The 13501-nt window shown below is 41.9% G+C and overlaps 1 protein-coding gene across 3 annotated transcripts in view; it reads right to left on the bottom strand.

The window, feature by feature from the left end:
• Positions 1 to 13501, bottom strand: part of NR4A3 (nuclear receptor subfamily 4 group A member 3) — a 43869-nt gene that overhangs the window by 25777 nt on the left and 4591 nt on the right. For 2 of the 3 annotated variants that reach the window (XM_055427141.2, XM_055427140.2), the window contains exons 3-5: positions 10343 to 11319; positions 6630 to 6759; positions 5997 to 6169 (exon numbers count right to left, since the gene is read on the bottom strand). In XM_055427141.2, coding sequence (XP_055283116.1) covers positions 5997 to 6169; positions 6630 to 6759; positions 10343 to 11317 — 1278 coding nt within the window. In that variant the 5' untranslated portion in view covers positions 11318 to 11319. Of the gene's footprint in view, positions 1 to 5996; positions 6170 to 6629; positions 6760 to 10342; positions 11951 to 13501 lie in introns of those variants that run through there. The other variant, XM_055427142.2, reaches the window with a different exon arrangement.

Raw genomic sequence — 13501 nt, 5'->3', positions numbered from 1 at the left:
TGAGAATCTAGGACTGCAAGCAACAAATATTTAAACTAAATGAGCTGACACATTTCAAATGGTAATACCATGTATGTACAAGTCAGATTTCAGCCACAGCCTAGGCCTAAAATAAATTACGCAAGACCTTTGGTGAACACCAGCCCTAAAATTTAGCAATGTGATGTTTTCATAGCAGAGTGGAATCTGATCTCACGCTATCTCACCATCAGTCGAGGCTAAATATGTTAAATGTCTTAAGAACATTTTACTTTCCCTTACAATGTTACTTTTCCCTGGGTCCTTATATTTCAGATGTTACTATTCTATGAGCCAAACTATGTATACATAGTCTTAGGATCTTATACTTTAAAAAGTGACACTTTAAAAACAGGCAATTAATAGTTTTCCCCAAATTTCTTCTTTTCTGATCTAATTGTCTCCCTTCTCTAAAAAAGCAAAAACAAAACCCCCAAACCCTCCTCTCTTCCCAAAATGGCATCACTGCAGTTACAAATGGGTTTACTTTCTGTCTCCCTCACTGGCCTGTAAGCTCCATGGAGACAGGAGTTGCATCTTGTTCAGTAATGTGTCCACTGCTCTGGAAGAACTGTTCAGTGAGCCAATTACTTTCTGTTAAATTCATGTCTATTGCTCATTCCTTCTCAATGCCAGGCAAGTTTGGAAATAGGAGATTAGGGGTAAAATTGAATTGTTCTTATTAAATTATCATGATGGTTCTTAAACCTTAGTGTGCCAAAGAACTATCTGAGGCCTTTTTAAAACTATAGATTCCTGCCTGCTTTCCCCATCCCCCAGTTCTGAGTCAGTAGGCCTGCATGTAGCCCCAGGAATCTGCATTTTAAGCAAACACCTTGGCTCCTTCTGATACAGGCAGTCAGGGTACCACACTCTGGGAAATGGAGACCTGTACTGATAGGGGAATTGCAGCAGGTATAATGGTCACAGGGTCAGGGAATCAGAAGGCTGGAAGGGACTGTGGCACTGCATTTAGTCCAATCTCCTCGTCATTCAGATGAGAAAACTGAGGCCCACAGAGGGGCAGAACTGGCCTGAAATCATCCTGTGGGTTAGTGGCAATTTGAGAGGGTCTGAAGTAGCTTTAAGAAGGACTCTGCAGAATCTTCATGTAGTTTATACTTTGTAGGTCTAACATGTGCCACCTACAGCTGTTTCTTAGGCTATTTTGTTAACATATTTAAATGCCACTTGCTGGTGCCTGCTTGTATCTGTACTGTATCTTGTTTTTGGAGTCTGTTACAGTGCTAAGTGATACTCTTACCAGAAAACATCCTAGCTTGTTGGCAAATACTTAAAATGACCAACAAATGAGGATGTGAGGTATACTTTCTCATTAGTTAGTAATTACACAGGCTCTGAAGTCAAGTCCGGTATCTATATATACTTGTAATGCTAAATTAAAAGCAACTGCGGGGTAGAGAACAGCAACATTTTGAGGAGAAACAAATCAAATCTGACATGTTTTGACTGCACTGATATATAATGATCTGAGCTCACTTTTGAAGGAGAGAAGTTTGGCCCAAAAGAGAAGAGAAGGTCTCAGCGCCAGGAACGCTTCACAGAGCGAGGAGCAATCTTTCTGGCCTTGAAAACACCCTTCCCTCTGTGACTTGGAACAAGTCCTCCACCTCCCTGTCCCACAAACCAGGAAAACACTCACTTACTACCTTAAAGGCACATAGGCTGGGACAAGAAGATTAGAATGAACCTGTCTGGCAAATGTTTTCTCATTTCTCTGATTCACTGGGGGAAGGTAGGATCTTTAATAAATTGTTTTGGTCATGTTCAACTGTCTGACTCGAAACCAACAGTGCATATTCTTATTTAAAATGTAATAAATTATGTCTACCATTTAAGCAGGAATAAATGAAGAAGATACTTTCATTTTTCACTTGATTCACTTCTAAATGGTTTGCCTTTTTCAAGCCATGAGCATATGTTACTCTTATTGTAATTTAAAAAATCTAATAAAGACTTCTATTTGAAAAAAAAACAAAAACTAGTACATTTCCATTAAATAGAAAGGCAATATGGTGAGAAACACACTCTCTTGAGGGATGAGATTTGAGTCTAACCGTTTGCCACTGACTTTAGGCAATCCACTTAATCTTTTTAAACTTTTTATTTACTCTTCTGAAAATGAGTGTTGGATTAGATTACCTCAAGATCACCTCCAGTTCTCTGAATTCTTAAACAAAAACTTTAAAGAAAAGGTAATATGAAAACTGAATGACAATGAATGATATTTAAAAAATGACTGAAACCATAAATTATACCACATAAACTAAATATATGTGATGGTACCTGGCTCAGAGTAGACTTTCAATAAATTCATTTTGCTTCGTTCATTTTATGTTAATTTTTTAAGAGAATGAAGCAAATTCAATCTTGTGAAGTAACAAGTTACTTAACAACACACATGCTTATAAGTATATATATATCTATTCACTTGCATTTAGGGACAATAAGGTAGACCCTAGAATCATGAAATCTTAGAGCTGGAAGGAGCTTAATATCAGCCAAAACAACCTGTCTTCTTGTGAGGAACCCTTAAAGAGTTCTCCTTAAGTTTCTTCATACTTCCATAGCAGTTCTTAGAGCCAATAGAACTCTTCCTTGTCCTCAGAATGGGCTGGAAAGGCCACTTCCTTCACCCTCTAGATCTGCCCTTGGGGAACAGTCCTCTTGGTAACATGGTAACAGTGTGATCTAGTCCCACCACACCTACTCTCTTTCTGTCTACATACTTCCATTTCCTCCAACAATCCCTTTCAAATTTTCAGAAACAGTGTATCCATTACCCTCTTAAATCCTAGCTTGGAACTGAACTCCATCCTTGAAGTGTGGACTGACAGCACAGAGCCTATGGGGCACCACCAAGTTGGTCCTGGTCCTATCCTTCCGCAGAGGCTGAAGCTAATTTAGCATCCCTCCTTCCACCACCTAAACACATTGGTGGTTCTTACTGAGCACAGAGAATAAACTCCTGAGATCGTCTCAACATGAACCACTGACAAGCTAAGTCTTTCCCATTTAAAAAAATTCTAAATGCTGAGCTTCACGTTTATTTTTGTTAACTTTCTCCATGATGGTTTCATCTATCCTGTTCCAACCTGTCGAAATCACTCTGAATGTTGATACTGACATCCATCATATTAGCGATCCCTCCCAGCTTTCTGTCATCTGCAAATGTGATCAGCATGCCTTCTATGCCTTCATCCAAGTTTTTGATGAAAACTCACTGTATTTTTTAAAAAAGACTTTTAATTTAATTGATTTGGGTCCAATTTTTGATAATTTTGTAAAGCTATCTAAAAGCAGGAGAATACAAGCTATGAGGTTCGATCTGATTCCAAAACAATACAATTAAAATAAATATGCTTTGCAAAATTGAGCCAGGCCCCAAAGGTAGTATCATCGTGACCCAGACTCTGGCATGGTCAATCTGCTATTTTGGACAAAGCTAACAATTAAATTGGATAAATGTTTGTTGATGAGGATGATGACTCTAGTCTAACACACTGACTGGTGCAGAAGCAAGCAAACACAGTGGATTGATTTTTCAGTGTGGAGACAGTTCCCAGCTGGGACAACTCAAAGTATGGGACAGGGTTTGCCACTGAATAACTAATTAGGCCATGTAGACCAATAATTGGATGATTTGCCGCCGCCCCCTGCCCCCCGCCATCATCACTTTGTGGACAAAATTCTCTGGACTGGCCATAGTCATTTCCAATGCCCTAGAACAACGTCAGATTGTGTGCTGTAGCCTTAGTGGAGGCAGTGCCAAGAAGCTTCATTAATACAGATAAATTGCATAAGGGAAGGCCAGAGTTGGTTCATGAAAAAGTCTTTATTCCCAAATGCTTTTCAATCACCCATTCTCACTGAAACCAGAGAGGCAGGGAATTTTGGTCTTAGGAGCACAGGCTTTGCGGGGCAAATTGGACCCACTGGCTTCTAATTCTATCTCAGATACATATTAGCTATGTGACCTTGGAGAAGGAAATGGCAACCCACTCCAGTACTCTTGCCTGGAACATTCCATTGTCTGAGGAGCCTGGTAGGCTACAGTCCATGGGGTTGCAAAGAGTCGGACAAGACTGAGCAACTTCACTCACTCACTCATGTGACCTTGGGCAAGTCAGTTCTTTAGCCTTTCTCACTTTTAATCTCCTCATCAATGAAATAGCAATCATCACTATTACCTTAGTGATTTTGCTACGTAGCACCTGACATATGTAGTATTTATACTCATTAAAGCATTCAACACATGACAGAATAAGAAGGTATGGTCAAGGAGATAACATACAGGGTACTGAGCTAAAGCTCTGACAAGTATCTTATTTAAATTTTATAAAAATAATCTTGGAAAGTAGATATTATTATTCCGTAACACAGATGAGGAAGGTGAGATATTAAAAGATTTAATCAGTTGTTCAAGGTTACCCAGCTTGGAATGTATTGGTCATTCCAATACATGATGGTATTGTAATTTTACTTGAGGCCTGCTCAGTTCCAAAGCCTTAGTCCTTTAACCACTGCATTATTCAGTTAAACTATTTTTTGAGACTTGACTTCACTCAAGAGATGCTACTTGTAATCAGAACAAGAGTCCTCAACCTTTGATGCTAAGGACCTACCAAGCTTCTCATAGGAAGTCTTGTGCTCCAGAGTACAAAGGAGGCCTCACAGCCTAAAAGGAGGGAGGGGATGAAGGGAGGAAGATCACAGCAGGTATACCAATCACCCTTTCATTTTTGTCAACACTACAACCTAAAAAGAGGGCAACAGCAGACACACTCACACTCTTGGTCAACCCTTCAACCAGAAGTTCAAGATACTGACTGGACCTGGAGAAGGCAATCTGGTAATAGCTGCCAAGCCAAATCAACCAACTGGGGATCCCTTGACTCGTTTCTCTCTCCTCTGTGTGCAAACTGTGTTTCTAAGTTTTCTTGTCTTAGAGTGGGAGTAACTATTCTTACAGTTTATGGTTCTTTAAATGGTTGTTAGATGAGACAAAGTACCACAATGTCAAGCATGTAGAAGTGGCTGAATAATTATGACCTTTTTCCTTTCTTTTTTCCTCTGGTGAGACCCTGCCTTACTAGAAGTTTGCTTTTCTAAGTCTCTTTTAAAACTGTCTTCTAGTAATATTGATACATTTGCTCAGAAAATCCTTCTTCAGGTTATCCAAATTTCTGGGAATTTTCAGGTTTCAAATTGAAGATATTTCACTATATCCTATATGAAATAAAAGTGTTGATATATTTTGGTTGACTTAACAACACTGGTGGTCATTTACCCTTTCAAATGTTTTCTCAACCATTGTTCCTATGTGACTGATGTTCAAAACATCCCTCTGAGGTTAAGTATTGTAATCATCTCCACTGTAAGGATGAGAAAGCCAAGAGCAGGAGCCAGGAGACCCAGGCAACCCAGGCAGGAAGCAGCAGAGGCAACATTCCATCCCAGCCCTCCTGACACCTCCTGATTCCAAGGCCAGAGTCTGCTTCTCTCCATCAATGGTCTAATCCCTCTGCATAAGCAGTAGGTCAATCAATGTCAGCGTAACTGGGTAAACTAAGGATACTTGAGGCTTACCCAGCTGGTTTGGTCACAATATGAAAAACACAGTAGTCATGTTGTCTAAAGCATGAAAGAAATATACAAATTGTAATTCACCTGTGCAGATTTTCATTGGCACAATCATCAGGAATCCTGCAACAATGGGTATGACAGGTGCTGCACTGTCAGGGTCATTTGTTAAGGCATTTAGAGATTCAATAAGGCAAAAGTTATTTGGTGCAATGGATGCACTGGAATTGCTGAGTGAAGTGAAAAAATAGAGAAAAGGTATGAAAATGGTTGAGCACAGTGCCAGACACAAGTCATTCAATCCAGGCTTACTACTAGTATCATGAATAGAGACCCTGATCATTCACTCAAAAGTAGGATATCATAAAACTTACTCTGGAATAATCAAGATCTCTGGGCGTTGAGTCTGTTAAAGCTCGGACAAGGGCATTCATCATACAGATCGGAGGAGAAGGTGGAGAGGGCTGAGAGGCTTCCTGCTGTAATGGGCTCTTTGGTTTGGAAGGCAGCCGACCTCTCCTCCCTTTCAGACTGTCTGTACGGACAACTGATACCAAGAGAAAAAAAGAAAAAATGTCTCCAAAGATATCCACAAACAGCCATAAATCACAGAAAGGAAACAAAACACTTTACAGTTGAGCAAATCGTTAATTAGACTGACCATTTAAAAGTGGAAAAAGTTTGGAGTAATATCCCCACAGTGATTTAATGAGAGTTGAAACAGGCAGCATAACAGCCACCCCATACATACATTTGGTAATGAATTAGCCCTAAAAGTCTCCTTCTCAAATAGAAGAAAGATGTATGTACACAAGCTCTCTATTGATTTTGAGAAATTAGAATAAGCAGACCTCTGCTATTTTTAAATGTAAGTACACCATAAAAATAAAATGCTGAAAGGAAAGGGAAACTAGGAAAATTCACCATCCCAATGTAAATATTAACTTTTTTCAGGGATATCTGAGAATATTTACAAGCAAGTTGGATAAAAAGCATTATACCCGTACCTTCTTTAACCATTCCGACACTGAGACACTTCTGAAATCGACAGTACTGACATCGGTTTCGACGTCGCTTGTCTACGGGGCAGTTTTTATTTGCCAGGCAAACATATTTTGCATTTTTCTGCACTGTTCTCTGAGGAAATACAATACACAGATAGTCAACTAATAGTTTCTGGAAAGAGGTAGGACCTGACAAGATGTATTTTAATTACAATGTGAAAAGCGACAGTGCAATTCGTATAATTAGATAAATTTAATTTCCTAACACACTAGCCTGCAGGAAAAACAATTTTATTAGTGTTAGCTGCTGACAATGAAAATCATCTCGGATTGTTCTGAAGCAAGTCTCAGGAGACATCCAAGTCTGAATGATAAAATCATATCTGAAATTACCAGGTCAACATATCATACCTTGGAGGATTAGATTATCTTCACTTTTAATATCCCCTTGGGAACAATTTTCTACTTGGTCCACTCCCCTGATTATTGCTGACCTTATTAAAATAAAATCAAAATTATCTGGGATATACTTTATTGCCTATCACTATTGTAAGTCAAATATCACAGAAACTGGCTTTGTCCGCCAATAGAGATGAAATCATAAAAAGCAAAAATGAGGACTTCTCTAGTTATAACATATAGGAAATAAAGTTTTAATGCAACAACAAATCATTTATCAGCCTTTGCAGTGTATTTTATTTTTAAAAGAATGGTAAACTGTCCATTTCTGACTTTTGAAAGTAAATATTTAAAACTGGATACTAAAAACCACTATCACATCCAAGGAAAAACAAACAAACAAGAAAGAATGAGATAAAGGAAGGAATATGAGGGCCATATATTTTCAATGAAAATTCCCATTAATAGGTTATGTCATAAATGACTATTGACATGAACAAAATAGCCATGTTGTAAAAGATGCAACATTAAACTTGGGTCTGGATATAAAATAATGTTGTATTCTTCAGAATCACATACAATTTTAAAATGAAACATGAAATAATAAAAGATATTTTATGCTCCAGATACAAGAGAATGCCTGATTAAAAAAATAAAAATAATTTATTCAAATAGATGTGTATTCACCACTCATTCAGAAGTTACCTGAATCTATTCAACTCCAAATATAGCAGAAAGGTGAATTTATTTGGTAAGCCTGGGCTACATGAATAAAAAAATCTAGGTAATCTGGGATTGGTGATCTATTTTGTGTCTAAAATTCTATATTTACTATCTTTTTTAATTTTTAGCAATTCTCAATCCTCTTGTATCAGTTTTTACTCTATTACCTTTTAATTTCATTTTCAGAGATTGTTTCTAAACCGCTTATATACAATTTAAAGCCAGATACATTTTCCCTGCTTTAGCAGGTGATTTTAGTTCAAAAGGAGAAATTTCAAAAATACAACATGCTTCTGATGTTTCCAGCATTTAAATTTGCAGCGGTCTGTAAGGGTAGGAAACCTGTGTCTCCTGAATGAAGCTCTCTTTCATCGTAATTAAAAGCTCTCTTTCAAAGTAATTTTAGAAAACTATTTCTTGTCATCATCCCCAAGGATATACCAGTTTGAGTGCTGGTGGCATTTTGCTTCAGGTATATGTTTTCCCAATAACCTGAAACCTTCCTAGCATTTGTATGTGCCTGCACAACTGTTTAAGGACAGGGAGAGATCGTTATGGTTCAATCACTGAATTCCCATCATTAACTGCACTTCATGTCACATTTTTAAAGAATTCAATTTAATGGTAGAAAGCCACTGGGTAAAACCTGCTCCTGCTCCCTTAATTAACAGATCCGTGGGGTGGTTCTCCCCTATCTTACCCCCACCCATTCAAGTATAGATTTGTTTTCAAGGTATTGCTTTAGAAAAAGCATGCTTGTTGGGGAACACAATTAACATTTCTAGACCAGAAATGTATTATCACTCCTGCATTTAGGTCAACTCTCAATTATTCAGGGGTGGTTATATTTATGGATTACTTATACTTCTCGTAATTGTTTTTCTTTCTTTTCCCCCTTCTGGTTACCTGTTTCACTGCCTTTCAGCATTTCCACTGAAACACTGTAAAAATCAAATCTGCTGAAGAAATGCAGTTACTTGACAGAAAAAAACAGCTAAACTGACTGTTCTACATTTAAGACATCATAATCTAGCATACCTCTTGTATGGCGCTTAATATATTGCAAAATCTTTCCACAAACATTTTCTCATTTGTTTGCAGAATTTAATTAATCACATGATTCCTATCTCTAGATCAAAAATAACTGTTGCTTGTTGGTATGTATACCAATGTACACATGTGCATTTTTCATAAATATTTTGTAGTTTTCATTTACAATATACTATTCTTTAATGACCCTTTAAAAATTATATTTTCATAAATGTTTTATCTCATTTAAAACTAACACTTCTCTGCACTGTAGTCACCTGATAGGGAAACTGAGGTCTGGAAGGAAGTGTCCTACCCAACATCATAAAATTGATAGGTGACAGATCAAGGATTCCTTTCTGGGAGCTCTGACTCTTAATTCCAGGATGCTCGAAGATCCGGCCTATTGGCCTCCCAAATCCTCATTACCCAGTCAGCATCCAGCATCCACCCTGGCCAGCACTGGAGGTTAGGAAGTGAGAATTGTGGGAGAACATTCTTGGGTTTGTAAATACCTGATGTAATGACCAAGGCAGTGAGAATAGGGAGGGTGGCGCAGAATTAAGTGTCTGGGGGTCAAGGGCAAAAGTAGAGCAGCCAGAGAACAAGGCCTCTTCTCTTTGAGTGGTGCAAAGAGCATTGAACTCCAGAGTAGCAGAAACTAGCTGGAACTGTCCCCATGTGCCACTAAATCACCTCTCTAACTTTCAATATCCTCATGGGTAAAATAAGGGGGAGGCTGAAGACCCTTCCCACTGTAAAATTCTCCTTTGGGTCTATGAGCTAATGAAGAGTGTCCACACCTGGCCTTGTGTGTGACACAGAAGTGGAGCAGATTGATGAGACTCCAGCTTCTCTCTTCTGCAAGGGGAGCTGACCCAAGCTGCATTCCCCCAGATGTTCCTGTCTCTTCTTCAGCTGCTGAGCTGTGAAGAAAGCATGCACTTTGGGGTCATACAAACACCGGTTGGCATCCTGCCTCCATCTCACTTTCTGAGTGTGTGTCCAGGGGCAGTTGAATAACTTCTTTCAGCCTCCATTTCCTCATCTATAAAACAAGGATAACTAATTTAAACCCTCAAGATGCTGTTCATAAAACTAGCTAGTGGGTGCCCAAAATTCAATCTCAGTTCTGTCTGATCTAGAGTCCTAGCTCTCACTAGGAGGATTAAATGAGATACAAATACCCAAGGCCTGGCACACAAGACTCTATTCCCTCAGATATTTGGGATGGATAGAAGAGGAATTCAGAGAGGTGTGTGCATTTTTGAGGTCACAGATCCCTTTGCGTATCTTCTGAAAGCTCTCTCCAGAAAAAATTGCAGCCGGTAAAGCCAAGTCGGGAAGTTCACAGTCTCCGCAAGCCCACCTGGGCAGCCTCCTTTGATGGACATCAAGCTAAAAGGCCCCAAGAAAGTGGGTGTGAAGGTGCTAGTAAAGGCTACAGTGTAACATCACACCTCTAATGGCTAGGACCCGGAAGGACCCGCTTAGATGCTCTCAGCGGGTGGCTGAGGAGGCCAGCAGCCGAGGGGAGGGGGCCCGGGAGGAGGCGAACGGCTCACCTTGAAGAAGCCCTTGCAGCCCTCGCAGGTGCGCACCCCGTAGTGCTGGCAGGCGGCGTTGTCCCCGCACACGGCGCACGTGCCCTCGCCCGAGGCCGAGCTCCTGCTGGGGGGCGACGGCAAACTGGGACTCTCGCCCAGGAGGCTGGACGCGGTGGGGGAGGCCGTGAGCCCCAGCGGCGGGAAGGCCAGGGCGGGCGCCCTCTTGGCCAGCGGCAGCCCGTACGGGTGGCCCTCGAGCGCGGCGGCCTGGCTGCCCGCGGCGGCGGCGGCGGCAGCTGCGGCGGCGGCGGCGGCTCCTAGCGGAAGGCTAAGCGCGGCGGCGGCCGTCGGGTCGTAGCCCAGGTGGTGGCCGCCGGCGGGGCCCGGCGCGGGCGGGTGCGGCGGCGAGGGCTTGAAGTGGAAGAGTGGGAAGCGCGCGCCGGCCACAGTGGGCACCGCCTTCATCGGCGGGTCGAGCAGCGTGCCGGGCGCGATGCAGCCGGGCGCCGAGGACATTGCGTCGTCCCACATCGCCCCCGCCTGCGAGGGGAAGCCCGGCGTGGTGGGGGTGGACGGCGGGGACTGCTTAAAGTACATGGAGGTGCTGGGTAGCACCTCGTCCTCCGGCCCGGATGGGGGCGGAATGGATGGCTGCTGCTGCTGCTGCTGCTGGTGCTGATGGTGGTGGTGATGATGGTGGTAACCGTGCGCGCGACCCTCCTCCATCTTAATCAGCGGCCGTGGCCCCGACGGCTGCATTTGGTACAGGCAGGAGGGCTTGAGTTCGTAGTTGCTGGAGTAGCCCTCCATGAAGGTGCTGAAGCTGGGCAGGGACGTGGTGGCTGTGGCGGTGATCTCGGTGCTGCCAAGGTCCATGGTCAGCTTGGCATAGTCAGGATTCATGATCTCCGTGGTGTAATCCGAGCCATATGTTTGTGCTGCATAACTGGAACCTGGCGGCGAAGGGCTATACTGGGCTTGCACGCAGGGCATATCTGCAGGGAGAGGAGAAAGGATCTCTCAGAAGCGTCTTCCTAGCTAATGGGTGGCAATGGATTCGTTGCTCTCTAATATGGGAACTAGGAAATGACAGTCTTTCCACCTTTCTAGCAGCATAAATTCCTTCCTTCCCTCCTTCCAATGCTCGCTCTCTCTTTTTTTCCTTTTATATTTCTTTCCTCTTTCCTTCTTCCCTCCCTCTGTCTCCCCCACTTTCCTCCCTTCCTCCATGGGCAGAAAACTGAATCCTTCAGGAACTGCCAATGGGGTCACAGACTGTCAAAACCTAGCCTCCTGGGGACCTCTGTGTCCACCTTCCTTCCCTTGCCCTGTCCTCCGTTAGATCTGGGAAGTTTGATGTCTTCCCTCAAAAGCCCAATTGTGTTTTAAAAAGTGATTTTGAGCCCTAGAAATTTAATGGAGTGACCTCAGCTATCAATTTAGGAAGACAAGAAGAAATCCAGTGAATGCCCTGTTGGTTTATTTTGGGAGAAAGAGACCACTACTCCCCCACCCCTCAAGTCAACTCTCTGATTTGTAAACCTGAGTGTTAGTAAAAGAAAGAAAAATAGGTGTCCTATTTGGGACTTACTGGCCCAGTGACATTCTAATATTTTATGAGTGCCAACTGAGGCTACCCACACACTTTATGGTTGCTTTCTCCCACCCCCTCCCTACTCCTCCAAACAGGACTGGCAGCCTGCTCAAACTGGACCCCTGTTGATGATTTCAGCCAGCTAGGTGGTGAGGTGGGAACGTAGGCCCAGGAAATGGGCTCGAGGGAGTTTGCGCCATCTGCAAAAAAAAAGATCAGCAGCTGCAACAAAACACCCACCAAACCTGCTCTGTGCCATATACACACACATATATATATATATATATATATAATATATAGTGGTAGTGGTAAAGAACTCAACTGTCAATGCAGGAGACATAAGAGATGTGGGTTCGATCCCTGGGTCAGCAAGATCTCTTGAAGGAGGGCATGGCAACCCACTCCAGTACTCTTGCCTAGAGAATCCCATGGACAGAGGAACCTGGCAGGCTATAGACCACAGGACTGCACAGAGTCAGACAAGACTGAAGCGACTTAGCACATATATGTAAGCAAGTGTTAGTCGCTCAGTCGTGTCCGACTCTTTGCGACTCCCACGGACTGTAGACCTCCAGGCTCCTCTGTTCATAGAGTTTTCCAGGCAAGAATACTGGAGTGGGTTGCCATTCCCTTCTCCTGCTCTATATATGTATATGTATAAATGTATATGTAAATATATATATTTCTCCATCTAAGTAATAAACATATCAATAGCTGCTTAATGACTACAGTTTGGTTATAATAAGTGAGTTATCTACATATTTTCTTATGATAGAAAAGTTAGCACCTCTAGAAAAGAAAACATTTTCTTAATAGATTTAGTTTCCCTCAGCCCCAAAGCACTGAAATCTGGAGTACTGATTATTATTCAGAGAGGCTGAACTAATGAGAAAGTCCTGAGACATATTGGATCCAGTGGATAATGTATCTAATTATTTCCTCTTCTTTATGGCTAAATATAGAGTAATCTGGGCAGTTTCTGGTGGTTGGTTTTTCTGAACCAAAGGCTTATCGTCTCTTTGGAGTCTATGGTGTAAAAGTTGTGACTAATAGAAAATCGAATACTTCACATTTCCTTTGACATCTTTATCTTACCCACATTTCCAAATCTGATTGAGTCATACATGTATGGGATGAAATCTTGACTTGAAAAAAGGTGTTGAGGGCCTGTTGGAAGAAGCAGTGATGAGGAGAGGCCAGTTCAAGCCTCTATTTTCCAAGCAAGGCCCTACAAATGATAATTAGTTTCAAGTTGAAAGAGCACTTACCCTGCTGTCCAACTTTTGGGGTGAAATGAAAGGCTCGTCATTAAAAAAAAAAAAGAATATTGCCTGATGTTTCGTTTGTTCTCTTCCCTTGGATTTCTCTATGACTCTTTTCTATCATTCTTCACCAGTCCCTACCTATTGTTGTTCTTTGTGACTTTCTGAGGTTTCCAGATAGAAGATGAGCTTGCTGGGACTGAGTTCTATTTATTTGCATCTCTTCGGCTAGGCACCTGGTATCCCTTTGTTGTTGTCTAATCGCTAAGTCCTGTCCGACTCTTTTGTGACTCCTTGGACTGTAGCCCACTAGGCTCCTCT

Source organism: Moschus berezovskii, chromosome 7, assembly GCF_049115385.1.
Source record: "Moschus berezovskii isolate FMDL1 chromosome 7, NW_MosBer_1.0, whole genome shotgun sequence".
In the NCBI taxonomy this organism is placed as follows: Eukaryota; Metazoa; Chordata; class Mammalia; order Artiodactyla; family Moschidae; genus Moschus; species Moschus berezovskii.
Note: the sequence above shows the minus strand (reverse complement) of the source record. Positions and strands in the feature narration are given on the sequence as shown.